Source organism: Salvelinus alpinus, chromosome 17 (assembly GCF_045679555.1).
Source record: "Salvelinus alpinus chromosome 17, SLU_Salpinus.1, whole genome shotgun sequence".
Classification (NCBI taxonomy): Eukaryota; Metazoa; Chordata; class Actinopteri; order Salmoniformes; family Salmonidae; genus Salvelinus; species Salvelinus alpinus.
The window spans coordinates 13,620,419-13,648,316 of record NC_092102.1 but is presented as its reverse complement, the minus strand read 5'-3'; the positions used below and the strand labels follow the sequence as shown (position 1 = coordinate 13,648,316).

Here is a 27,898-nt window from a genome sequence, read left to right as displayed (position 1 = left end):
AGTGCATGACTGAAGCATGATGCGGCATTATACATGAACAATTTCCCACAGGTCTCGGGCTGCTGCATGCATTAAGCGTCTGAGTCCTGACTCCTGATCGATTTATTTTTTAATCATAATTCATAAGATTACATGGACAGGAGGGACCAGGGGCTGTACTGTATGTGTTATGTGTCCAAAGAGTATGAGTGCTGCTCTAGGATCAGTTTTACCCAACATAGACCAGGGGAACCTGATCCTAGATCAGCACTCCTACTCGGCAACACTTGATACATACGATCTGATCTTCTTTAAGTTCAGTTGACATGAGCTTATTCAATCTTTCACATCGTCTTACATCAACCCATAAGGCATGACAATAATTGCCAAATACATACTTTACATGCACTCATACTTCACAAAAGGATAGCCTATAAAATACACCCAAGGTAGTATTTTCATTTACTGACCCACACCTAACCTGGTCCCAGATCTGTATGTGCTCTTGCCAACTCCATTGGCAAGCCATGACAATCATTGACAAGGATTTGGCATGATAGCACAAACAGACTGGCACTCAGGCTAAACCACACAGCACACAGAGAATATTGAGATCTTTTAATAACTTACAAAATAGTTTGTCACAAAAATTAATATTAAGAATTCTACAGTACACTTGGTTTCATAGCACTGTGTCTATTTCTGGACCAAAACATTATGCTATGCTTGTTTTCAGTGTATTCTAAATGCAACAAATCATGTATATTTTACTATCAAATTCAAAGTGGAGGAAACTGAGATAAATATCTAACTTTTTCCACAGGGAAAGAGATTCTGTCTTTGAAAATGCAAATAAAGTTACACAAATAACCAAATAAAGACAAGGCCTGAGACACATGGATAGTGTTGTTACCTAACAGTACAATTTCAAAAGATAATGTTTATCTTAGGCACTAACGTCGTCACTCTAGTGTACAATTCATGAATATAGCCTACGAGGTGTAAAAATAAGTTTCTCTAGGATTCTAGACTAGGCTAGTTCTATTCCACGTCAAATACACAAGATTACTCAAAGTCACCGTATACATTTGCCAAACAAACAATGATTGCTACACAGCAAGTTATCTATAAAAGGTGGGAATTTTCAGCACTTTAGCCTGGTCCCAGATATGTTTGTGCTCCTTGCAACTCAATTGCACTTGCCCATTGTCAAGCCAAATGTTTGACATGACAATGAATGACAAGGAGTTGGCACTATAGCAGACAGCCACAACTTAATTGAAATCGTTAATTTTCTATATTAAACCTAGGGTACAAAATATGAATTAATCTTAATTTAGCACAAAACAGATCTTAGATCAGCCAGCAATAACATATTGCTCATGAACTACTTACTTTCTATTATACCTAAATTGTATTCTGGGCAATGTCCATTCAGATAGGCAGTGTTCTCTGGCCTCTTCTTTTTTATTTATTTTTAAACAGACATTACTTGTTTCAGTTATTAATTTCTATCAAGCATTTACATTTAAAAAAAACAAAACGTTTTTCCACTTCTATGCATTTGGTCATCAAACATTTGGTCTCTGAAATATCCCTTTCCTCTACTTGTGGTCGGTCACCTGTTAATTCTTTCAGCAAAGTTATTAGGCCTCAAATGATTAAATAAATGCCAAGTTCAGATGTCAATTGCAAATGGTTGCTTCAACCATCAGTCAAGCTAGCCTATTGAGCTCCAGCATTGTCACAGTGAGATTCCAATCAATCAAGGGATGTCCTTTGCAGCATGTGTTACTTGACCAAAAACAAAAAAGTATTGTAGGAGCCTCTAGTTCCATGATTTTGTAACAGAGCATTATTTGTCCAACTTAACTGTCGTCTTACATTACCAATACCATACTCCTAAGTCTCATCAGGGACAGAGGGCAGTTCTGACAAATGCCAGATGGGCTGGTCCATCTTAAGATCAGCTGGCCTGTTTTAAATTGTTTTTGCACAAAATGATCATTGTTTGGCTAATAACAGGGGCCTCAATGGAAAAAAAAGATTTCTGGTCCCAGTCCATCCCAAGTCTCACTAATCAGAATGAACGTGACGAAGCCTGGAAATCGAGGAAGTCAAACGATCATAGTCCATGCTTCTGCTGCAACAGTTTCTCACATAGATATGTGCTGCTAACCTTAGAACCAGAGAAAAATTGGGTCTCAAAAGGTGCTACTCCTTAGAAACTGTCTGCATTCCAACACTCCACCCATCTCCCAAAATGTGCACTTGTCTTGCACACTCCCCGTTATTAAAAGCATTGGATCGGTGTAGGGCCTAAGCATTGGCTGGAGGGGTCCCACCATCGTTAAATCCATGATGATGAGTGTGCACTCATTAGGAGAGAGTGGAGGAAGGGATACATGTACCTGCAGAGAGTGTTTAATTCTCTAAGGGGGCACGGAGGGGGATACAGCCGTCCATTTCGAGAGACTCAGGCCAGCCTTCATACTTGTTACTGCTCTTACTGTTCTTCATACGCTGGGGGAGATGGAGAGCATGAACATTAGGCTTTACAGCAGGTGTTCTCAAAGTGCGTCCGTGCAAAAGTATATAATTGGGAAAAAAATGTAAACATAAATGCACTGTAATGTAGGCTTTAAAACTGCCAAGTTCCCTCTGCCTAGTGGCAAACTGTGTAGAATTGCAGGAAATTAGCTTAAACTGCAAAATCTCTCCGATGCCTTGTAAATTCTCTTTCCCCGGGCCCAAGACTCGTCCAGCCATGTACTGCAGACGTCATAGTAAAACTTCTTGTAATCGTTTTTTAAAATCACAAACAAGTTGAGTTCTCATTATGAATTCTGATGAATTTGCAAACACAAAAGGGGTCCCCGAACCCACAAAGATTGAGAACCCCTGCTTTACAGAACAAACACACTGACAGAGCCATACATATATTACCTATGGACAGAGCTACAAGGAAGAGAACGGTGAGTGTACAGGTGCCTCATGTGTCAGAGGTCATGTCTCCTCATCTCACGCATACACATGTTCAAGCACACCCAATTCTAAGTATGCAGGATCACCGTTTGAGTTGCGTACTGTATAAATTTGGCTTAAGGTAAAGATAGTCTACCTGTTCGAAAGGACTCTTGTTCTCGATTCCCTTGGCTCCTACAAACACCCAGCTGTCTCTGAAGGTGAGCTCCTTCACTGCTGTGCTACCCAGCTCCTCAAACAGACGACGTGCCTCATCATTCAACCTGACAGAGACACATTAGGTTACAGTCAAGTAGGCTATAATGTCCATAATATCCATTAAGAGACAGTTTCCTGGACAAATATTAAGCCTGGTCTTGGAAACTTTCAGTGGAGATTCTCCATTAAGTGTGCTTTTTAGTCAGAGTAGTGTTAATCTGTGTCCCTTAGTGTTGTGTTTTTCGTGACATGCAGAAATGCATTAAAAGTTGTCAGGATGCAAATGTACATTTTTAGATGTAGTTGTACTGTAATGGTGTACTTCATTGTTAATCTGGTTTTGCTAAGCAAAACTAAACAACTCGCCCCTCCAGAATTATGTGTGTGTGCCACAGGGCGTAATAACCAGTGTTAAAAGCTTTGCATGTGACTGGAACTCACTTAGCAGTGCCAGGGGGGCAGAAACTACACTATAACAACTCTCTGGGGGGGGGGGCTTCCATGTGTGTGTGTGGAGAGAATATTCTGGACTCTTACTTTGTGGCAGGATCATCAAAGGAAGCTACAAACACAAGTGTTCCCTCATGTAGGGGCCGGAGATACTTCAACAGGTCAGTTACATCTGAGAATGTAGTACAGAGACGATGTCTTAAAGGGGAACGGTTAAACACCTGGATTTATCAGAACAACATGGGTTGGTTTCCTGCACACAGATTGATTCTAGTTCTGGATTTAACAGCATGTTCAATGGAGATTCTCTACTGATAGTGCTTCTTAGTCCAGGACTAGACTTAATCTCTGTCCGGGAAACCAGCCTCATTTGTACCCCTTATTTCACAGAACAGCACATTAATATTAGCTAGTTTAATCCTCTCACCTCCTGCCCACATATCAAAAGATTTAGTTTCTAAGAGCTCTCCCGATACCCCTGAAGAGCAGAAACATGAAGTAGTGGTGTAAGTAATTAGTACACACATAATTCAACAGTTAATCAAGCATCACTATTCGGAAATCAATTGGAAAATGTTACTTTATCAAGATTTGTAGGAGTACGAGTGAGATTCTAATTTCTTACCATTTACTAAAGCAATGTTTAGTCCTCTGCCAACATTGTTCTTGACACTGCTCACAAGGCTGAGGGGGAGAAATAGGAGAGGTTGGGAGGCGAGAAGGGTACGAGAGCACAATTATTGTCTGGAGGGGTTAACATACTGTTCAGGGGTCGGTTTTCCCAAAAGCTTTGTAGCACTAAGACCATCCTAAACCCACTGTAGGCAATAGACAAAAGATGAGAGATGAGCTTAGAGCTACTAAGCTTTCAGGAAACTCACCACAAACAGAATGAAAGGCAGAAAGAAGGGATGATGCTACAGACAAAACCACCAGATTGATGGACTAGCCTGGTCCCAGATCTGTTTGTGTTGTCTTGCTAACTCATATGGTCATTGATCATAGGAGTTGGCAAGACTGCACAAAGATCTGGGACAAGGCTAGAAGGACAGCAAGACAGACAAAGAAATAAAATGGCATTTATTATTATTAAATACTTGCATTCAGCTCTTCAGGCAAATTTGAAGGCCTGGTTGAAATGAGATTATGGCAGAGAGAGAGAGATGGGAGAAATAACAAGAACACAGAGGGGGTAGAGAGAGTGAGAGATGGATGGAGAGAGAGATGGATGGAGAGAGAGAGTTGGCGAGAGAGAGTGTGATTGATAGACAAAAATTCTCACATCTTATCCTCCAGGCAGATTTTGGGCCCAATGACGTTGGCGGCTCCAGAGACAAGACGGAAGGCCAGATGTTTCTGAGGACATGGAGCCGACAGACCACACTTGTACCTGCGTGGTTTGGTCTCTGGAAGAGGGCAAGAGAGGAGACATGAGGGACATAAATTAGCACTACTTCTACTAAGGGACATAAATTAGCACTGTCCCACTGACATTGAAAGGTTCCAAAATACAACACTTCAAACTAAGTGATTGCCACTGTAAATAATGGTCTTAACCTTGCCACATACCAGCTGTTGGCTCCTCGTTTGTCCCTGTAGAAAAGATAAACATAAACGTTGACCCAGTCTGTATACTCCAATGGATTCTGCTTACGTTTTCTTATGTGTCTAATGGTTAACTCTTTGTTTATCCAGCTCTGTCCATTCACCTGAGCTCAGCCTTTATTCTGCCTACACATGTCTATTAATTAACCCTATGTTTTCTGTCTCAATACTTCTGGGAGAACAGTCTAGATACTGGAAAAAAAATCAACCATAGTCATGAATTTTCACCTACACTGTTTGATCAAAGTTCAGTTTAGTTCAATATTATTTCAGCACACAGAACCAAATCTCACATGCACACTGGTCAGCTATGTTTCATCAAGACGGGGTTCAATCCAAAACATGTAGATTATACTACACTCATACAGAGAACAGTAGTGGGGTTGTCTCTTACCACTGAAGAAGTGTTTGACCAAAGAGCTGCTGTCCCCTCCGAGTATGGAGCTGGCTAACACCCATGTGAGGCCCAGCAATAGCAGCACAGCCACAGCTCGCATTGGCCCTGGCACACAAACACAAACCATTACATTAGAATGATCAACAACAATACATTACATTCATTAGATAGATGGGCACACACACACACACACACACTTTCTGACACAGACAGTTTTGGTAAGCATATCAATTCTTACCTGCCAATCTCATTATTGATTTCTTTCAGAAGCAAGGGCAGACAGGCAAGTAGTCCTAGGGATAGAAAAACAAACAATGAGACAGAGACGAGACTAATAGTAACGTCAGTAAGCATATGGGCTTTTCACTGGAGAACAATGATGTTTGAAATCTTACAATTATACATTTTAATCAAATTACAGTAATCTCTACCAACGACATGGATTCGATAAGACATGGGGGGTGAAGAGAAGGTGCCCACTGCAAGGAGGGCAAAGTGGCAACACCCACCCACCGTACAATATATATAAACTTTCATTAACATTTGCATATCGATTTCCTACCTATTGTCTAAAAGAGGATGAATAATCGATTGTCCCAGCTGGTAAATCACCAGCTCGTCACCTGGGACTTTTATTTCTTCCAAGGAAACCTCAATACTTTCCCCTCGTGAAAATACACCTTTGCTGGGAAACCACACTTGGAAGCAAAAAAAGTAAGCCAATGAAATATGATTTGGACGACTTAGTTGACCATCTGTAAGGTTTGATTCGTTCCAGTTTTGACAAGTACGCAGGATTTATGTTTATTCCATCAAGCTTGCGATTTTCCGGATTCGTTTTTGAGCCTTGAATTTTTCGGTGACGTCGGTCACGGGTATGCGCAATATGGGCTCGCTTATCATCTGCGCGTTCATTTTTCTACGCTACATAAAAACATGTTGACGATATAATGGGATATCATCACCCAAATGCATTACATAAACTAATACGAAGCGAGAATGGATTAGAAAAACTCTATAAAAATATGACTTGAAATACACTTACCCCTTAGTCTAAACCGGTCTAAAAACGGACTTTAGAAGAGCATCAGCTCTAACGTAAATTCTGGCAACATTGGTCGAGTTCGTTTTGCATGGCCCGGTGCCCCGGGTAAGCAGAGTTTGGTTTGTTAGATCATGCCATCACAGAGTTTCTAAACACAGAGATGCAAATATCGCGAGACTTTCGGGAACGCTTGCTCGACCGAACAAGCTGAACAGGCCGGGGTTTGGGTTTTCAGAAGGCAATGAGAGAAGTAAAAAATTATTCCTTAGTTGTTCATTTTCTCAAAATTGAAAGGCATAACCTATATTCGAGGCAACGTCTTAAATAGTTGAACATGGTATTACTCCAACCTCCTGAAAGTGACAGACTGACACGTTTTCATTTTTGTCAAAAACAACTTTATATCGAAGGAGTGCCTTTGAATTGAAGGACTGCTCATGCGCAGTTCTGTGCGATACGACCGTTAGACCCGATGACGTGTTTCTCCGTATAGATGCGGTCTCCCCAACCGCCCTTTCACCCACGTGTTTCCATGGCAATTCCATTGTTTTGGTCAAGTTCATTGACCTTTTTACCGCATCTATGAGCTTAGCTAGCCAACGTCGCCATGACATCGCCTACAAGCGTTATCGGACATTTCTATTGGAGAAGCAGTTCCTGCCTATCTTCAAACTGAATTGTCTTTGATTCCATTGGTCCTTAAGAGAAAACTCTACTCACCCGGTGCAACGGGCCATGCAAAACGAACTCCCCCAATATTCTCTCTGCTGTGTGGGCACGAGCAAATGTGCGTGCACGCTGTCAGTCAAATTGCATCAAGATGGCCGCCTCCAGTGCAGTGCTCTCAATGTCCAAAATCATCAAACCCATTTGGGGTGGACGGTTGGCAGCGACGGCAAAAGTAAGACCGTTTTTATGATTCACAGTTATGATGATAAAGGAACTACATAAAACTAGGCTTGAAAGAAATAGTGTTTCTAGACTAAAACACAAGGTCATATCTGGTTAGCTTGCTAGCTTCCTGGGGTGCAGTCAATACTCCAAACAGTTACAAAACGTTTTTTTTTCAACAGAATGTAGCGTTTCTATTGGACATATTCAGGTAGGTCCCGCCCTCTTTGTCGTACCTGGACAATAAAACGAAGGTTAGGTATGTAACCAAGATTATGTGAGCTATATGGATCACTCCAATATATTGTATCACTCTGTGGTGGAGAGATACATCCGAGGTGAAGATTTACAGATTTACTCCCGTGTACACCTGTGTCACGGCTGGGGTCCGCCCCTATATATAGACCCCATGTCCGCGACACGTTCTCTCATCCTTTTTGAGGCACCTCTAGCACTGTAGAGGATTGGATTGATCCATATAGCTCACATAACTGAGGTTACATACATAACCTTCATTATGTTTCACTATATTGGATCACTCCAATATATTGGTATACCCATACCAGATTTAGTCAGTGCTAGAGGGACCTGGTGCAGGTGCTGTCAATGTGGAAGGGGGGTCCCGGCACAGTCCCCGGAAGGGGAGGCGATGCCCAGGATGGCTGAACCAACCGCAGAGGGAGGTGCCATATTTACCCGATAGTACCTAGCAAAGGTGCAAGAGGAAGCCCAGCTGGCCGCAGCACAGATATCAGCGAGGGGCACTCTTCTCAGTAGAGCTCAGGACACAGCCACACCTCGTGTTGAATGTGCCACCACAGATCCCAGCACTGGCCTGCCAGCCAGGCGGTATTCTGTCGTAATCGTGTCTACTATCCAGTGAGAGAGCCTCTGCTTTGATAACCCAGCCCCCAGGACCCTCTAACCATAGCAGACAAAGAGCTAGTCTGTTGTTCTCACTGACCATGTCCGCTCCACATAGGCAGCCAGTGCCCTCACAGGGCACAGCATGCTGGAGGGAGGCCCATCACTCCCCAGCCACTGCCGGGGGGTTGTAAGCAGACAGGATAAAAGGGATGTTCACATGCCTGTCTGACAGAACCGGCTTTGCCAAAGCTGCCAAGACCAGATCCCAGCTCGCCATTGAGCGGATCCTAGTTGGACGCAGGCGACGAACCCCCTTCATAAACCTGGAGACCAAGGGATGGTGCCCCACTGGCCTGTCCATCCACCCCACATGGCAGGCAGATATAGCGTGCCAAATGCCCTCTCAGTGTAGAGGCTGCCAAGCCCTCATCCAAGCGAGTCTGCAGGTATTGGAGGACATACTGCACCCTGCATGACTCGGGCACAATCTCAATACCAGTGCACCAAGAGCAGAACAACCGCCAGCACAACTGGTATGCTGCGATTGTAGCCGGTGCCCTTGCGCTCTGCATGGTGTACATTACACCCTCCTGTAGTCCTAACATGGACCATTGGTGCCGTTCAGAGGCCAAGCCCACAGACGTGAGGCAGTGCGACCTCAGATTCCACAGAGTTCCCCCGGCTTGAGACAGCAGGTCCGGTCTCATGGGAAGTTGCCAAGGTGTCCCAGACAACAGGGACAGGAGAAGGCTGAACCAGGGTCGACTGGGTCATTATTTGGCCACCAGAAGCAGACAATGCTCTGCCATCCTGGTCCTGTCCAGCACAGCCTGGATCAGGGGAAAAGGGAGGAATGCGTAAAGCTTCATCCCTGGCCAGTCGTAAGCCAGAGCATCCAAGCCCAGAGGCCCTGGTGGCTCCGACATGGAGTACCACAGGGGGTAGTGTGCGTTGTCCAGGGAGGCAAACAGGTCCACTTGCGCCCTCCCAAACTTGTCCCACAGGTGCTGCACCACCTGGGGATGTAGGCTCCAGTCCCAAGGTGGCTGGCCCTCCCTCGAGAGCATATTTGCTGCCACATTCAGGATGCCAGGTACGTGCGCGTAGAGATAATAGACGTCCCTGAGCCCAGAGAAGGAGCTCCCGTGCCATAAGATGGAGGCGGTGGGACCTCAGTCCACCCTGATGGTTGATGTAAGCCACCACTGTGGTGTTGTCCGTTTTCACCAGGACATGTCTTCCTTTCAGATGTGGAAGGAAAGACTGCAGGGCCAGCAGTACAGCTCGGCGCTCTAGTGTGTTGATGTGCCTGCCACTCCAAGGGGGTAGCCAACAGCCGCTGGCCGACCTGCCCTTGGTTCAACCCCCCCCCCAGCCGATCTGGGAGGTGTCTGTGCTGACCAGCTCCCGGCAGCACATCCTCAGCATCTCCACCCCATCCGAGAGAAAGGAGTGACAGCGCCACCTCAACAATGCCCTGATGCACTGTGCGGTCACCCGCAGCTGACGGTGGCGCTTCAGGTGCAGCCGGTGGGAGTTGAACCACCGTTGAAGAGGCCGGAGATGGAGCAGGCCCAGGGGAATCAACAATGAGGCCGCCATCAGCAAGCCCAACGGGCGTTGGCAGGTTAGGGCGGATACCACCTGCACCTGCCGAAAGTGGTCGAGGCAAGATAAGATCGTCGGAATCCTTATGGTGGGCAGGCGTGCTCTCATGAGGACTGAGTCCAGTTCTATGCCAATGAAGGCCACCTTCTGAGTGGGCGTCAGATGACTCTTCTTGTCGTTTACAGTAATGCCCAGCCCGCCAATGTGGGTCAGGAGCATGTCTCTGTCTGACAGGACCTGGGTCCTGGTCGGGGCACAAATCAGCCAATCCAGGTAATTGAGGATCAACAATCCTAGGGACGTGAGAGGTGCCAGGACAGCATCCATGCACTTTGTGAAAGTGCGAGGTGTTAAGGAGAGGCCGAAGGAAAGAACCATGAATTCGTAAGCCCTCGCATCGAAAGTGAATTGGAGGTACTTTTAATGAGCTGGGTGAACAGGAACATGGAAGTATGCATCCCTCAGGTCCAGCGTCACAAACCACTGGTCTGTGGACACAGCCTGCAAGATGCAGGCTGGGGACAGCATGTGGAACCTCAGTACCTTCAAGTACCCATTGAGGTTGCGGAGGTCCAGAATAAGTCTAAACCCTCCTTCTCTTTTTGGGACCACAAAATAAGTGGCGTAGAACCCACCTAGCTGTTCTGATGTCTCGATCCTGCGGATGGCACCCTTGTCCAGGAGCACCGGAATTGGAGTCGGTACCGCTTGAGCATTGTGGACAACACCCATGGGGACTCCACACACTCCTCCTACTTTGCCCTTTGAGACCGGGAGAATTGGCCGGGGAAGGTTGTGTCAGGGTTCCTTCCGGGGCCCGCCTCTCCTCTGGCGCCCCGAGCTCCTGGGTCCCCCAGGCACGTCCCTATGGCGGTGAGGTTGAAAGTTTGTAGCTCCACCGCACGCTGTGCCCCTCCCCGATGTCGTCCCTCAGCACGAGGCAATGGGGCAGAAGATGGACCCCACCGTAGTTCGGGTGCAGGTGGGTGGTGACGGTCCGTCTGCCTTGGACCCGGGGACTGAGGAGGCGGCATGAACTGTCTCAGGGTCTCCCAGTCCCTACGAACCTTATCGGTCTGCTCTAGAATGTCATTAACCCCTGGGCCAAACGTCAGCCCTGGGGTGATGGGGAGAGTGGCAAATGTGTTCTGGAGAGCAGCTGGCAGACGGGATTAGGCCAGCCAGAGATGGCGCCGGGAGGTAACCACCTGCGCCATGGCCCATCCGTTGGAGCGGGCCACATCCCTCTGGAGCAGGGAAAGCAGGCGAGACAACTCCATCACAACATGGCCGCGTTGGAGGCCACAAGAGCAGAGGGAGAGCGTATGTGGCTTTCAAGTCCCAGCTTCAGTGGCGGGTTCCACCCTATAATCTCCCAGTCCGGGAAGACCATGGCAGCTATCATGGTGTCCGTGGTCGGGCACTCCCAGAGGCCGAGTGACTCTGCGCCTGCAACACAACTCCGTGGTCAAGTCTCTGCTGTGAGTCGGAAGCGCCCCCAGGCAGAGGCCCAGCTCTCCTGCAAGGCCTTGCAGAACTCAGCAGAGATGGGAACAGATGGAGAGTCATCACTGTCCACCAGTTTGATGTCCAGTGCAGTTATTACCCGAGTGAGTAGGCCTCTCGAGCTGCTGGGGGGCGATGAAGCCCCACTGCCGGCTTCTGATGGCCTGTCAGCCTGGTAGCCCCGCTCACGGTGGCGAACAGTGCCAGCATCGTCCCCCAGGAACAGCCTATCACTGGCCAACGGGGATCAGCTGTCGTCGCCATCGACGCTATCAACCTCCTGACGCAGGGCATGCGCCCTCCGTTCAAGGTGGTCCCAGCGGTCCGACTCCTGCCCCCGTCCAGGACTGGCAGTAGATTGGCTCTGCCTGCGGTGGCTCTTGCCATGCTTCCTGGGAGGGGTACTGGGCCCAGTAGAGGGAATAACTGCTCGCTGGCGCACCACTCCTGAGGGAGGGAGCTTGTCCTCAGTCCGAGTCTGGCCAACCCACTCGCGAATGGCCTCCAGGCGCAGGCGTTCTGAGAACACCACACAAAACAGGCATCCAGTAGGGCGCTCCACCGCCCTCTCCGCGTGGCTCAAACCCAGGCAGTGCATACACGAGGTATACGGATCTCCAGGGGGATGCCACCATCACACCTGTCCCAAAGGGATGCCATAAGCTCAGCCAAGCCAGCGAGGCCACGGAGCAGGGGTCCGACGTGACCCGCTTGGAGGAATAGGAACCCGGTGAGGAATACCTCTGCAAAACACAGGGGTAGACCCCTGTGGGAAAAACCGGCAGACAAAAAAAAACAGCAACCAGGTAATGGATTTGATTTGTTTTTTTGTTTTTTTCTCCAACTGCAATATTACCTAGCCGGTTTAATATCCAAGCAGGAAACAAAAAACATAACCATATGATGGAGTAACTCCGTTTTAAGGAACTCCAAAGTTAATGTCTCAACGTAGTGGAAGCCCACCACGATACTCTTACATTCTGCAGGGGAAAGAACAAGAAAGAAAAACCTGCAGGGTAATTAAAGCGATTCACAACACACAGAACAAGCCAGTCCGCAAGTTGTGTAAAGTAAATACATTCTGTGGCAGCAAGAGCCACCAATATATTAATGGATGCACACGGAGTCGTAGTGTAACGCTAACGAAACACAAGCACGACAAACCACGGGCGGAAGATACAGATCAACCGCGCGCAGCGAGTGGAGCAGATGATGGGCTGGCCATGTGGCCAGGTGCTCCAGGCTGCAAACAGCCAGTGAGTATACTTCCACGCAAGGTATTACACTTACCAGTGACTTACCAAGCGAACTTCAGAAAGTTTGTACCTCAAACCATACGGACGTCCGCCGAGAAAATAAAAGAGAACGCGTGTCGCGGCCATGGGGTCTATATATACAGTGGGGAGAACAAGTATTTGATACACTGCCGATTTTGCAGGTTTTCCTACTTACAAAGCATGTAGAGGTCTGTAATTTTTATCATAGGTACACTTCAACTGTGAGAGACGGAATCTAAAACAAAAATCCAGAAAATCACATTGTATGATTTTTAAGTAATTAATTAGCATTTTATTGCATGACATAAGTATTTGATCACCTACCAACCAGTAAGAATTCCGGCTCTCACAGACCTGTTAGTTTTTCTTTAAGAAGCCCTCCTGTTCTCCACTCATTACCTGTATTAACTGCAACTGTTTGAACTCGTTACCTGTATAAAAGACACCTGTCCACACACTCAATCAAACAGACTCCAACCTCTCCACAATGGCCAAGACCAGAGAGCTGTGTAAGGACATCAGGGATAAAATTGTAGACCTGCACAAGGCTGGGATGGGCTACAGGACAATAGGCAAGCAGCTTGGTAAGAAGGCAACAACTGTTGGCGCAATTATTAGAAAATGGAAGAAGTTCAAGATGACGGTCAATCACCCTCGGTCTGGGGCTCCATGCAAGATCTCACCTCGTGGGGCATCAATGATCATGAGGAATGTGAGGGATCAGCCCAGAACTACACGGCAGGACCTGGTCAATGACCTGAAGAGAGCTGGGACCACAGTCTCAAAGAAAACCATTAGTAACACACTACGCCATCATGGATTAAAATCCTGCAGCGCACGCAAGGTCCCCCTGCTCAAGCCAGCGCATGTCCAGGCCCGTCTGAAGTTTGCCAATGACCATCTGGATGATCCAGAGGAGGAATGGGAGAAGGTCATGTGGTCTGATGAGACAAAAATAGAGCTTTTTGGTCTAAACTCCACTCGCCGTGTTTGGAGGAAGAAGAAGGATGAGTACAACCCCAAGAACACCATCCCAACCGTGAAGCATGGAGGTGGAAACATCATTCTTTGGGGATGCCTTTCTGCAAAGGGGACAGGACGACTGCACCGTATTGAGGGGAGGATGGATGGGGCCATGTATCGCGAGATCTTGGCCAACAACCTCCTTCCCTCAGTAAGAGCATTGAAGATGGGTCGTGGCTGGGTCTTCCAGCATGACAACGACCCGAAACACACAGCCATGGCAACTAAGGAGTGGCTCCGTAAGAAGCATCTCAAGGTCCTGGAGTGGCCTAGCCAGTCTCCAGACCTGAACCCAATAGAAAATCTTTGGAGGGAGCTGAAAGTCCGTATTGCCCAGCGACAGCCCCGAAACCTGAAGGATCTGGAGAAGTTCTGTATGGAGGAGTGGGCCAAAATCCCTGCTGCAGTGTGTGCAAACCTGGTCAAGAACTACAGGAAACGTATGATCTCTGTAATTGCAAACAAAGGTTTCTGTACCAAATATTAAGTTCTGCTTTTCTGATGTATCAAATACTTATGTCATGCAATAAAATGCAAATTAATTACTTAAAAATCATACAATGTGATTTTCTGGATTTTTGTTTTAGATTCCGTCTCTCACAGTTGAAGTGTACATATGATAAAAATTACAAACCTCTACATGCTTTGTAAGTAGGAAAACCTGCATAATCGGCAGTGTATCAAATACTTGTTCTCCCCACTGTATATAAGGGCGGACCCCAGCCGTGACACAGGTGTACACAGGAGTAAATCCTCACCTCGGATGTATCCCTCCGCCGCGGAGTGATACCAATATATTAGAGTGATCCAATATAGTGAAACATAAACGCTAGTTTTTGTTGCAAAACGTTTGGAGTAATGATTACACCCCTGGTTAGCATCAGTAATGATTACACCCCTGCTATCTCCTCATCATTTTTGTTTCCAGAATTTGTTCTTAACTGGCTTGCCTAGTTAAATAAAGGTAAAATAAATAAAAATACATTCATACTGTACTGTTGAATGTGTATCACTACTAGAAAGCCTCACAGGTCCTTAATAACCCACATAATCCACAAATTGAGTTAGCTAACGCCCTGTTCTGTTTCCTCAGGTTTTTGGAGCCACAGTGAGCAGTCGCAGAGAGAAGTCAACAGTAGTGAGTGCCTATGTCGGAATCAGTATCAAATAGATTATCTGTGGTGTTATGAGTAGGCCTGAATCTTGTGAATGCTGGCTGGTAGAGTTTGACTTCTTCTAGCCAAGTTTTTCCTTAACTCCACAATGTACATCACATCACTGGAGTTGAGCGGAGACCACTGTTGGCGTACTGAACCTCCGACTTCGAATCGCTGTCAGTCGATACTTGTAAAAATGTACATTCTTAAACTCTTACCGTGTACCTTTCTTTGTTTGCTGAAATCCATACTTTTTAATAAAACCTTCAACCTTCAAATACAACCAGTGATTGTTTCCTCAAATCGACTGACAGCGACTCAATGTAGTCGCTGCAACTCAGCTAGGCCTCTTAACACTTGACATTTTAGCTACATGAGTTGCCTGGTACACTTGATTGTCAGAAATCATACGGGTTGCTGTCAACTATGTCTATTTGAAGCATCATACTAACAAGGTAGTGTAAGTTGTGTGATGTAGCTAGCCTACCCAGGTATTTTACTATGACCAGAACGAGCTTCACACTGCCACTCTGTCAGATGAAAATGTTTCTGAGGGACATTCAGACGGAACTCTAAATACTTCTGCTTGGTATTGATTATTGTTGTGTTGATTTGGTGTGACAAAGCTAACTCTGCTAATGAACCCAATTGTCAGCATCCAGCTGAGCCTGTGTAACCTGATCAAGCCCCTTTACAAATTTTTGGGACCACATTGGGGAGAGGGAATCAGGGATGAGCTACCAATCTAAGGGGGGAAGGGCAACTGTTGGATTTCAGGTGCTTTGCTAATCTCTCACTGTATTGTTCCGCTTTTCCGGCTGTGTTTCTACAACTAACAGGGACAAATCATTGTAAGTACCAGATTGCATCCCATCACATCATGTTACAGGCCTCCACATACCCATGTTACACATAACAAACAACACACCTTATTCACACAATTGCCACACAAACATAGCATGGTAACTCTGGCAGAACAATACACAAAGATGACAAATGTGTACATTTCAGCCCCCTCCTGCAAAGTATGGTGGCAGACACACTGTAACTCTCATACCTGGAGATGGTATTGGACCAGAACTTCTCAATCACGTCAGGGAGCTCTTCAGGTCAGTCAAGTGTGTATTATAACAGTCGATAACATGTTTATAAACACACAGCCACTAATATGTCCCTGGGAGCTCTGAACATCTGTTAAAGGAACAAGCCACTCTAAAACTATCCTTTGGTATTTGTTGCATTAGTCCACTGTTGATACAGTTCCACAATGTTTTTAAAATATTTAACATTCAAAACGCTCTGTCACTTGTCACATCATGATGATGGGTTTTGATCATCATGATGATGTGACAATTAGCATTTTGAAAGTTCTATATCATGAGTGGATTACCAAAATATAGTTTGAGTGGATTTATTCCTTTAAGTTTATTATAACTGGTTATAACATTCATGGCTTATAAACACCTATACCAGTTCATTAATTAAACAGTTTTTATTAAATGTACACTACTGTTCAAAAGTTTGGGGTCACTTAGACATTTCCTTGTTTTTGAAAGAAAATCATTTTTTTTGTCCATTTAAAATAGCATAAAATTGACCAGAAATACAGTGTAGACATTGTTAACATTGTTAATGACTATTGTAGCTGAAAACAGCAAATGTTTTATGGAATATCTACATAGGCTTACAGAGGTCCATTATCAGCAACCATCACTCAGGTGTTCCAATGGCACGATGTGTTAGTTAATCCAAGTTTATCATTTTAAAAGGCCTATTGATCATTAGAAAACCCCTTTGCAATTATGTTAGCACAGCTGAAAACTGTTGTTCTGATTAAGGAAGAAATAAAACTGGCCTTCTTTAGACTAGTTGAGTATCTGGAGCATCAGCATTTGTGGGTTCGATTACAGGCTCAAAATGGCCAGAAACAAATAACTGTCTTATGAAACTTGTCGGTCTATTCTTGTTCTGAGAAATGAAGGCTATTCCATGTGAGAAATTGCCAAGAAACTGAAGATCTCGGACAACGCTGTGTACTACTCCCTTCACAGAACAGCGCAAACTGGCTCTAACTAGAAAAGAAAGAGGAGTGGGAGGCCCCGGTGCCCAACTGAGCAAGATGACAAGTATATTAGAGTGTCTAGTTTGAGAAACTGACGCCTCACAAGTCCTCAACTGGCAGCTTCATTAAACAGTACCCGCAAAACACCCGTCTCAACGTCAACAGTGAAGAGGCGACTCCGGGATGCTGGCCTTCTAGGTAGAGTTGCAAAGAAAAATACATATCTCAAACTGGCCAATTAAATTAAAAAAAGATTAAGATGGGCAAAAGAACACAGGCACTGGACAGAGGATCAATTAGCCTTTCAAAATGCTAAACTTGGATTAGCAAACACAACGTGCCATTGGAACACAGGAGTGATGGTTGCTGATAATGGGCCTCTGTATGCCTATGTAGATATTCCATTAAAAATCAGCCTTTTCCAGCTACAATAGTCATTTGCCACATTAACAATGTCTACACTGTATTTCTGATCAATTTATATATATATTTTAAAAAACAAGGACATTTCTAAGTGATCCCAAACTTTTGAACGGTAGTGTATATTGGATTAAAGGAGTAGTGAGTGGCTACCAAGTTCCTAAAATGTTATTCACAGCTTATAAACACATCGACATATGTCTCATATATACGTAGTGGTACAACCAATGAGTTGAGGTAGAACGGCTGAGTCTGTTGTGTTCTGTAGGTTCAGCTGTGTGCCTGTGGACTTTGAGGTAGTGAACGTTTGCTCAGCTACTGAGGATGACATCAACAACGCCATCACTGCCATCCGCCGTAATGGAGTGGCCCTCAAAGGTAGGAGAAACACTGTAATGCTCATAGCACCATGCTCTTGTACTCACATTGTAGGCAGGTTCCAGCTATAGAACCAATTATCCATAACTGCAAATGTGTCACTCACTGCAATGTATGATCAATTGTCTGTGTTCTATAGAATGCCTATAACACTGTCACCATGTTTATGCATTTGTTTGTTTGTAGGTAACATTGAAACCCTCCACACCCTGCCTGCTTCCCACAAGTCCAGAAACAACCTCCTCCGGTAAGTAAAACTTAATATCCAATGTTTTATTTCAAAAAGACCGAGGACATCTTCCTCGAGTGCTCCGTTTCTGCTCACGGTTTTCCTATCTCTAGTCTGTTGCTCTGTGGCTCTCTGTCCAGCACTGTCCGCTTACAATGTCTCCACCCGTCTCTCTGTCCAGCCCTGTCAGCTTACAATGTCTCCACCCGTCTCTCTGTCCAGCCCTGTCAGCTTACAATGTCTCCACCCGTCTCTCTGTCCAGCCCTGTCAGCTTACAATGTCTCCACCCGTCTCTCTGTCCAGCCCTGTCAGCTTACAATGTCTCCACCCGTCTCTCTGTCCCCCAGTACCACTTTGGACCTGTATGCCAACGTCATGCACTGTAAGTCCCTCCCTGGAGTCCAGACTCGTCACAACAACATTGACATCATGATCATCAGGGAGAACACTGAGGGAGAGTACAGCAGTCTGGAGCATGAGGTTACACACACACGCGCGAACGCACACACACACACGCGCAAAAGCACGCACACACTCACACACTTTCACTCCCCTCAACTTATCCCTTTCTTTTTTTAATTCACACTCTTTGCTTTATAAAACCTGTGTTAGCATCCCTCTCTCCTTCCCTTCCTCCTGTAGAGTGTATCAGGAGTGGTGGAGTGTCTCAAGATCATCACCCGGACTAACTCCCTAAGAATCGCTGAGTATGCCTTTAAATTGGCCCGGGAGAAAGGTCGCAAGAGGGTCACTGCCGTCCATAAGGCCAACATCATGTAAGTCAAGTCAGCCGAGGTGTAGATGTGTATTCCACCCGTTGTCTGTTATAATGACTCACACTCTGAGCACTTTGGGACTGCGGTCCAATTGTGTACCCTTCTCCCCAAAGTGTGCACTCGTTCACTCCCTCTCATAAATTTAAATGACCGAGAGTTGTGTAAGAAATATGGTGGTAACTGCACCCGCCCCCTAGCCCATACGTACACTTCCAATGCTTTGAAAAGCACGAGGTGAAGTGAACAAGTCAAGTGGACACTTCAAGAAGAAGGGTAGAGAGTCAGAATGCAACCAAGGGGTTGAACGTCCCTTCTCCCCTTCACAGGAAGCTGGGAGATGGTCTGTTCCTGCAGTGCTGTAGAGAGGTGGCTGCTGGGTACCCTGACATTGCCTTTGACGCCATGATAGTCGACAACACCACCATGCAGGTATGAAAACCAATGCTATCTTTATTATACAGGCACACCAGAACGTTTTTACTTGGTCCCAGATTTGTTTGTGCTGTCCCGCCAACTCATATGGCCGTTGATATTGCCAACAGGCACTTGGCAAGACGGTACAAACAGATCTGGGACCAGGCTAAGAAAGTTTATATCTCTTTAGTCCATATTACTCATGCTTATTATTGTCGTTTACCCATTCCCCTCTGATTCCCTAGCTGGTGTCCAAACCCCAGCAGTTTGATGTGATGGTGATGCCCAACCTGTATGGGAACGTGGTCAGCAACGTGTGTGCTGGCCTGGTGGGAGGGCCAGGGCTGGTGCCAGGGGCTAACTACGGCCGCGACTATGCTGTCTTCGAAACGGTCAGTCCACTGGGCACCTGTAATGTCTGCAACTCTGATAATGTAATGCGATGCTCCTACAGTGGTTTATTGAGACGCAACTACAACAGACGACGTTTCAATCCCATTGGGATCTTACTCCAAATAGGGCTTAGCGTTTGTAAATTGAGGAGTGAATGCTGGACTTAAACAGTAGTCAGTTGACTTGGCCAAGTGTGTCAATGATCTCTCGATATGCTCACTCTCTGTCTCTCTCTCTCTGTCTTTTCTCTATGTGACTTTCAGGCCACCAGGAACACAGGGAAGAGTATTGCTGACAGGAACATTGCTAACCCCACTGCCATGCTACTGGCCAGCTGCATGATGCTGGACCACCTCAAGTAGGTTCACCTCGCATCGTCTAATGAAGGGGCTGTTTCTAAACCATGACGATGTGTATGTGTTATCTGAGCTGCAGTCAACTTGTTGAACAGAACAGATGGCGTGAAAGTCAACTCATTGTATTTCTGTGCGTCTCAGGCTCCATGATTATGCCACTATGATCAGGAATGCAGTCCTGACAACCATGAACGAGACTCAGGTAAGTCAGGTTCTCTCACCTCACTGCACAATACACTCACCAGGGGTGTATTCACTAAGAACTCCCGAGTGGCGCAGTAGTCTAAGGCACTGAAATGTGGTGGGACCTAACTGAATTTGTCATTGTAAAATGTTTTCCGTTTGGAGTAAACTGTTTGTGTTGCAAAATGTTTTGCAACTGTTTGCTATGATCTAATGAATACACCCCTGCTCAATACTCTCACCTCACTGCACCTGTATCACGCTACTCAATACTCTTACCTGACTTAACACACGTCACTGCTCTGTATATACACACACACCTCACTGCCGACTGACCTGCTGAGGGTCTGGACAGTTATCAATGGAGCGCATGCAAATGAAGAGCTATTCACATTTATTCTTTCTTTTTTTAAATTATTTGAAATGTCTGCCATTCTAGCTAGAAATGTATCAAATTCCTCCTTTACACTCTGGGATACGGGTAGGCAACTAGATTCAGCCGCGGCCCGGTCAGAGCGGATGGGCAGGGGGCCGGAACATAATTCTAATAATTTGTACATTGCAAATTAACCACAACAAAATAAAAATCACTCACTTGGCCTAGCGCAGGGTCGGCAACAGGCTGCCCATGGGCCAAACCCGTCCCGCAGGCAGCCTGTTGCCGACTCTGCTCTAGGCCAACTTGTCCATCCTGTAATCAAATGTATGCTGCTCTATATAGCCTCTTCATCGTACAAAATGTTGCCATTGTACCCACTGATTTATTATCGGTGTAGAATTCCTCTGAGCAGGGTGTGATTGATAGTAATTCTGAGGCCTGGGGAGAGCAATATTACAGAATATTCAGAAATAAATGAATTGTGTAGAGTAGATATGATTGTCTGTCACGGAGAATATGGAATGGTGTTCGGTCTATTTGTTATATTTATATCTGTTTCGCCTATATTGTTTTTTTGAGTAGAATGTGATTTGTGACTAGTTATATGTCTGTTATCTTGCAGTTGCACACAGCTGAGGGTGATATAATGGCGATGTTGACAATTGTCTCAAGTATCATCCTGCCTATCATAATAATATTATTTTTCTCCTGCAGTTGCACACAGCTGACATTGGGGGGCAGGGCACCACCTCTGAGGTGGTCCAGGCTATCATGAGGAACATCCAGAGCAAGGGGCCTCTCACCAGCGAGCTCTGAACACACACACTTTGTGGATGTGTCTCGTATGTTTAAAACAGCTGTAATGTACTGTATGTGTGTGCTGAGTGAGTGGGGGAGTGTTTGTGCATGTTTGTTTCTATAGTGATACTCCTCTGTGTTGTTGACGTGTGGGAGCGGTTCAGTCCTGTCTACACACACACACACACACACACACACACACACACACACACACCTCTTTCAGACTAGCAGAGTGTATTCATCAGTTGTCTTCTCCTTTGTATTCATGTCTGTATCAATGATTATGTTTAATTTCACACCAGTCTGTCTTTCCATAACCATTCCCTGGCCGGTTCACGCACATTAACCTTTGTGCATAAACAAAGGAAGTAGTAGGCCCAAACTCTACATCAGTAATAGCATGCTGTAGTGAAGAAGTAAAAGCAAGGATCTATCTCTTAGGTTTAACCCCAGGACATGATAGCTACTCTCTGCATCCTACAAGCCAGCACATAATATCTAGATTGCAACACATTCAGCTCCACTTGAGACATTGGCTTTGTTTGATTGTATTTAAGCAACCGTTCTTGGGTACATGGGTTCACTGTAGTCATTTGTGAGAGTTGAACCGGTTTCAGTATTTTCTCACAGTACAAATTACAAAGAAAGAGTGTAAACAGTTATGTTTCTCACAGTACTGCAATCTTGATAATAAATGTTTTGATGTTCTTCTCACAGTCCAGCAGTGCTTAGCCTTGGGTCTCTGTCTTTCTGTTATCATCTTTATCAGATGCTGCTCGTCTTTCCCAAAATCAAATCAAATGATTTACCAATGTCTTTTCTGTGGTCTTTAGATCAATTCACTCTCTTTATTTGACAAGGTTTTTGTTTTACTGTTCTATTTAACTTTTATCTGTTACACATGTTCTATAACAACGGTGTCTTCATTCGAACAACTCAGAACTGTACACTGAAATCCCATTATTATATACTTTGTCAAACATACTGTTTTTCACTTGATCCTTTGAAAAAACTAAACCAGACTCTGTGTTGTACTCAAAAGCAACCAATGTGTTTGTACCTCAAATACCTATATACTGTCTCTCATTAACGCACAGTGGTTGAAATCTAGAGTGAACTCAAGCACATTTACCTGCTAAATGAAATTGTGTTTATTTTGGTTTCATGTACTATGTAAAAAGGTTATCTAAGCCTACTTTTGTTGGGTAATACTTTTTCCGGATCCAACACATTGCGTGGTAAATTTCAGTGCAATATATGCTGCAACAAGGGAAAGGTATTGGCATCAAAGCAGGCAAATTGAAGGGATACTTCCCAAATGGCACCCTATTCCTTGTATAGTGTACAATTAGTCCAAAAGTAGTGCACTATATAGAGTGCCATTCGGGACTTTTCCAGGCAGTTATTTTGGAACTAGTAAACATACCTATAGACACAAAATGAGTTTTGAAAGGTAGGGTGCAAATACTGGTTGTCAGTAGAAGTATGATTTAGGTTATGATTAGGAATGAAATACGCAAAGGAGGGTTAGTCAAACAGGAATTGGATTTTATTTAATCCAACTTGGATGTGATAAACAACTCCCTCTCTCTAGAAACACGTTTAGGCTATGCTACCTGGAATTAAATAACCCAGAAATGCGCATTTGCTATTGTTACATCCATATTTGAATGGTACTTTTATATTGAATATACTTTTACCACCATGAAGTATGTTTTAGACTTATTTACTTAAGTGAGACACCGTGAAATGTGTAGTTTATTCTAACTGGCCTATAAAATACATTTCATAGTCTCCGTGAGGTGACGTGTTAACACAGCAACGTTCCCATAGTGCATTGCGCTGTAAATGCATTGCGCTGATACGGTGCGTTACAGCGCAACCGTCTAAAAGCTGACGTAGACTTTTTGAAGGAAGACGTGTCTGCAACAACTGCTGAAATAACTAGCTGCACAAGTCTTTTGTCGTGTTAGACTTTTTGAGAAATCAACCATGATGATCAGAATAGCCGCGTTTCTTGCTCTTGTCTGCTTGTGCACAGGTGAGTAATTTCAGAGAGATTGCAACAGTAACTAGCTAGCGTCAATGGAATCTACAGTGCATTTGGAAAGTATTCAGACCCCTTGACTTTTTCCAAATTACGTTACAATCTTATTCTAAAATGGATGAAATGATTTCCCCCCCACAATCTACACACAATACTCCATAATGACAGTTTTTAGAAATGTTTGCAAATTTATATTTAAAAAAAATAAAAAAACGTAATCACATTTACATAAGTATTCAGAACCTTGACTCAGTACTTTTTTGAAGAACCTTTAGCAGCGATTACAGCCTCGAGTCTTGGGGATGATGCTACAAACTTGGCACACCTGTACTTGGAGTTTCTCTCCTTCTTTGCATATCCTCTCATGCTCTGTCAAGTTGGATGCTATTTTCAAGTCTCCAGATATGTTCGATCGGGTTCCAGGCCGGGCTCTGGCTGAACCACTCAAGGACATTGAGACTTGTCCCGAAGCCACTCCTGTGTTGTCTTGGCTGTGTGCTTAGGGTCGTTGTCCTGTTGGAAGGTGAACATTCGCCCCAGTCTGAGGCCCTGAGTGCTCTGGAGCAGGTTTTCGTCAAGGATATCTGTACTTTTCTCCGTTAATCTTTCCATCGATCCTGACTAGTCTCCCTGCCGCTGAAAAACAACCCCAAAGCATGATGGTGCCACGTTTCCTCCAGATGTGACATTTGGCATTCAGGCCAAAGAGTTATATTTTGGCTTCATCAGACCAGAGAATCTTGTTTCTCGTGCCTTTTGGCAAATTCCAAGCTGGCTGTCATGTCCCTTTTTACTGAGTAGTGGCTTCCTTCTGGCCACTCTACCATAAAGGCGTGATTGGTGGAGTGCTGCATAGATGGTTGTCCTTCTGGAATGTTCTCCCATCTCCACAGAGGAACTCTGGAGTTCTGTCCGAGTGACTATCGGGTTCTTGATCACCTCCCTGACCAAGGCCCTTCTCCCCCGATTGCTCAGTTTTGCCGGGTGGCCAGCTCTACAAAGAGTCTTGGTGTTTCCACATTTCTTCCATTTAAGGATGATGGAGGCCACTGTGTTCTTGGGGACCTTCAATGCTGCAGAAATGTTTTGGTACCATTCCCCAAAGCTGTGCCTCGACACAATCCTGTCTCAGAGCTCTACAGACAATTCCTTCGACCTCGTGGCTTGGTTTTTGCTCTGACATGCACTGTCAACTGTGGGACCTTATATAAACAGGTGTGTGCCTTTCCAAATCATGTCCAATCAATTGAATTGACTACAGGTGGACTCCAATCAAGTTCTAGAAACAGGATGATCAATGGAAACAGGATGCACCTGAGCTCATTTTCAAGTCTCATAACAAAGGGTCTGAATACTTATATACTTATTTGTTTTTATTTGTAATACATTTGCTAACATTTAGAAAAATCTGTTTTTACTTTGTCATTGTGGGGTATTGTGTGTAGATTGATGAGGAAAAACATTTATTTAATCCATTTTAGAATAAGGCTGTAACGTAACAACATGTGAAAAAGGCAAGTGGTCTGGGTACTTTCCAAATGCACTGTATTAGCTAGCTAGCTATGTATTTGGATAGCTGGATAAGCTAACAAGGTTGGATAGCTAGGTGGCTAGCTACAGTAGCCATTCTATTCAACCCAATTTTGCAGATTTTATCAATCTGCACCACCAGATAGTTGGCTAGCTAAGTCAATTATTTTGTTATGCACTAGCTAGGCTCTGAGAGTAGAAATTAACAGTACCTTCACATTAAGGTAGCTAGCAAAGACTGCTTGATGTCATTTCTGACCATGTTGTTTAGGTGAGAGCTGTTCAGAACCTGTGATCACCCCCTCTGCCTACACCACCTCTGATGCCGTCATCTCCTCTGAGTCTGTTTTTATCGTGGAGCTCAGCCTGGCCTGCGCCAATGGAGCCCAGGTACTGTAGTTAGACACGACAGACACACCTCTCTTTTTCTCATCACGCTCTAAATGTGTATCTTTCTTCAACAGAGTGTGGCTCTGTATGCTGACGTCAATGGCAGACAGTTCCCCGTGACCAGAGGCCAGGATGTTGGCAAGTACCAGGTAAGAGATGGGTATGATGTGGACATACACTATGGATGTCCAATATACACTTAACAAGAGTCACTTGAGCCTCCGTGCACATGCTGTGGGTTTATGACTTAGTTTGTCATGTCTTCGCTCTGTCTCTCTCTGTGTTTCTCAGGTGTCTTGGAGCATGCCCCACAAACAGGCTAGCTCCGGTACATACCAGGTCAAATTCTTCGATGAGGAGTCCTATAGCTCTTTGCGCAAGGTAGGTTCTTCATTCCTATTCATCTAGCTATGAGTGTAACTGGGGACTTTTGCCACGTTCAAGACAACCCTGAAATTTCTGACTTGGAAACTCGTAGAAAGATGAGTTTCCTGCTTGGAAAGTATCAGAATCAACGAATACGAAGCTCTACGCAAAAAAAAGTTTCCACGTTTTTACTCAGAGGTTCCTAGTGGTCATGAATGCGCGCAGCTCTTACTAGCAAGCTTTGGCATTGGCTAAAAATAACTGGTTATGCATGCTGTTTGAAAGATACAACCACCAGGGGAGATCTCAATGTCTTGATTGTTGATTATCTCTGCAAGTGTAAGTCCAGAGTAAAATATTTGTGCATACTGTCAGATAGGATCTATAGCCTTATGCAATTGTGTGTGTTTATATTTGTTTGTTTGTTTTTTAGGCCCAGAGGAACAATGAGGATAGTGACTCCATCCAGCCTCTCTTCTCTGTCAACGTGGATCACAGGGTGAGTCAGCATAGACAGAATAACAAATGAATACTCGATGAAAGACAATCATGTCTATAGTATACGCATTACGCTTAGAAAATGGAGACGTCACAAACGGCAGAAGAGTAAACACTACTGGAGGCACCTTGTCGTTTTTGGAGACGGTGTTGTATTTGGTAGCAAACAGCAGTGGGCCGCAAACTTACGGGAAATACGTGAATTGTTTCCACAGTTAGCTGAGATGTTTATCTAGCTAGCAAATGTTAGTTACACAAAGCTCAGACACATTTTTGCTAGTTAAAGTAGCACTGTTCTGTCAAACACATCAGTCTTCAAAAATGGTGTCACCAGTTGTTTACATTTATCAATTGTGTTGCACCTTCCATGTGTCTTCACACATGATGGAACACTTGTATTTAGTGTTTTTCATTCTCATCTGAGATTCCTTCCTAACTGGTGCTGCGTTGTCTTGTTGTTTCTAGGGTGCGTGGAACGGCCCGTGGGTGGCTACTGAGGTTATGGCTGCTCTCATCGGTATCCTGCTCTACTACCTGGCCTTCAACGCTAAAAGCACCATCCAGACATAAAGGACTGCAAGTCCCACAATTCTCTGCAACTGTAACTCTAAAAGACTGTTGAATTCTGGTGTGACTTTTCTACCAATCCAGAACAACAATTTGCCACCATCCATTTCGAGATGCGGAACTAGTTGTTTTATATTTTTTATTTAAAAAAATTTAAGCAGAAGAAGCCATTGCATTTTCTCAAGTTGTGGTAAAAATTGGACACCTCAATCAAACCCGATGTACCCCACTAACTAAATTGAGCACAGTAATTTTGTGTTCAAAAGCAAACCCAGGTACTGAAAGTTAAAGGATTGTTTCTATATGCCAACACTGACTTCCTTTCACAGCCTCAGGCTTATTGTTTACCTACCGGTGGACTTGGCATCTGAGAGACAAGAATATGTGTTCATCATTCTGTGGTCTTTCTTGTGAAGGACCTTCATTGGTACTGACACTACACAGTCTAAAATGACTGGTTCTGTATCTACAAGAGTCTGAGTAGGAGTGCTGATCTAAGATCAGTTCCCCCATCTTCTATTCATTATGATCTGAATAGCAATACTGATCCTAGATCAGCACTCATACGATGAGATACTGTGAATATGGACACTGGTGTTTAAGAGTCTGATGCCACTGTGGATTTGGGAGTTGCTGACTGGCTGTCTTACCTACAGTACATGGAACTGTTGCACTGGCTGGCTGAAGAGGCCAAATATTCAAGAATTGGTGATTATTTGTGCTTGGTGGTCAAATGAATAAATGGTTTGCTTTTCTCATACTGTGGCTCAATTATGCTGCACACATCTACGTCTAGGGGCAAAACATTATCCAATGCCACACTACGATGCATCAAACTAAAATGAGTTACTACTAGAGTATGAAGTAGAGCAGGGGTCCCCAACTACATTCAGCTGCAGGACAATTTTTTTCTTGAGCATATGGTCGAGGAGCCTGATCATAACTATATATCATTTGTAAACTGCAAATTGATCGCAAGAAGCCCAGAGTTTTCAAAAACCCAAATTTCTGAATAAAAGTACTGTATACTAATATAGTATTTGAAAAACATAAAATCCCACGGTCTGCCTGTTGAAGACCCCTGAAGTAGAGCATGACCTTAGCGGTGAGGAAATTGAGGGAT

The 27,898-nt window shown here is 44.7% G+C and overlaps 3 protein-coding genes across 8 annotated transcripts; 2 read left to right on the top strand and 1 right to left on the bottom strand.

Moving 5' to 3' along the window:
- Nucleotides 1-583: 583 nt before the first annotated feature.
- fam3a (FAM3 metabolism regulating signaling molecule A) lies at nucleotides 584-6,770 on the bottom strand. Of its 3 annotated transcripts, none has more exons than XM_071347303.1 (10): nucleotides 6,660-6,770; nucleotides 5,853-5,907; nucleotides 5,612-5,719; nucleotides 5,170-5,205; nucleotides 4,895-5,018; nucleotides 4,238-4,296; nucleotides 4,040-4,090; nucleotides 3,700-3,784; nucleotides 3,101-3,227; nucleotides 584-2,502 (listed from the first exon to the last, which is right to left on the bottom strand). In XM_071347303.1, the coding sequence occupies exons 2-10, from the start codon at nucleotides 5,863-5,865 to the stop codon at nucleotides 2,404-2,406; spliced, it is 702 nt and encodes a 233-aa protein (XP_071203404.1). In that variant the 5' UTR covers nucleotides 5,866-5,907; nucleotides 6,660-6,770; the 3' UTR covers nucleotides 584-2,403. The 3 variants fall into 3 exon arrangements, with proteins under 3 accessions (XP_071203404.1, XP_071203405.1, XP_071203403.1); XM_071347304.1 differs by lacking the exon at nucleotides 6,660-6,770 and adding an exon at nucleotides 6,177-6,487 and having other exon boundaries at nucleotides 5,182-5,205; XM_071347302.1 differs by lacking the exon at nucleotides 6,660-6,770 and adding an exon at nucleotides 6,177-6,316.
- A 41-nt stretch (nucleotides 6,771-6,811) lies between these two features.
- Nucleotides 6,812-22,096, top strand: LOC139542187 (isocitrate dehydrogenase [NAD] subunit gamma, mitochondrial-like). Of its 4 annotated transcripts, XM_071347298.1 has the most exons (14): nucleotides 7,380-7,560; nucleotides 7,733-7,761; nucleotides 14,925-14,969; nucleotides 15,828-15,839; nucleotides 16,000-16,097; nucleotides 17,739-17,848; nucleotides 18,035-18,095; nucleotides 18,426-18,558; nucleotides 18,721-18,854; nucleotides 19,181-19,283; nucleotides 19,514-19,660; nucleotides 19,925-20,019; nucleotides 20,159-20,219; nucleotides 21,294-22,096. In XM_071347298.1, exons 1-14 carry the CDS (start codon nucleotides 7,395-7,397, stop codon nucleotides 21,393-21,395), a joined length of 1,296 nt encoding a protein of 431 aa, XP_071203399.1. In that variant the 5' UTR covers nucleotides 7,380-7,394; the 3' UTR covers nucleotides 21,396-22,096. The 4 variants fall into 4 exon arrangements, with proteins under 4 accessions (XP_071203401.1, XP_071203402.1, XP_071203399.1 ...); XM_071347300.1 differs by lacking the exon at nucleotides 7,733-7,761 and having other exon boundaries at nucleotides 6,812-7,560; XM_071347299.1 differs by lacking the exon at nucleotides 15,828-15,839.
- Nucleotides 22,097-23,178: 1,082 nt separating this feature from the next.
- LOC139542190 (translocon-associated protein subunit delta-like) lies at nucleotides 23,179-27,535 on the top strand. Its single transcript, XM_071347305.1, has 6 exons — nucleotides 23,179-23,418; nucleotides 25,226-25,344; nucleotides 25,419-25,493; nucleotides 25,636-25,725; nucleotides 26,144-26,209; nucleotides 26,674-27,535. Exons 1-6 carry the CDS (start codon nucleotides 23,370-23,372, stop codon nucleotides 26,776-26,778), a joined length of 504 nt encoding a protein of 167 aa, XP_071203406.1. The 5' UTR covers nucleotides 23,179-23,369; the 3' UTR covers nucleotides 26,779-27,535.
- Nucleotides 27,536-27,898: the final 363 nt, after the last annotated feature.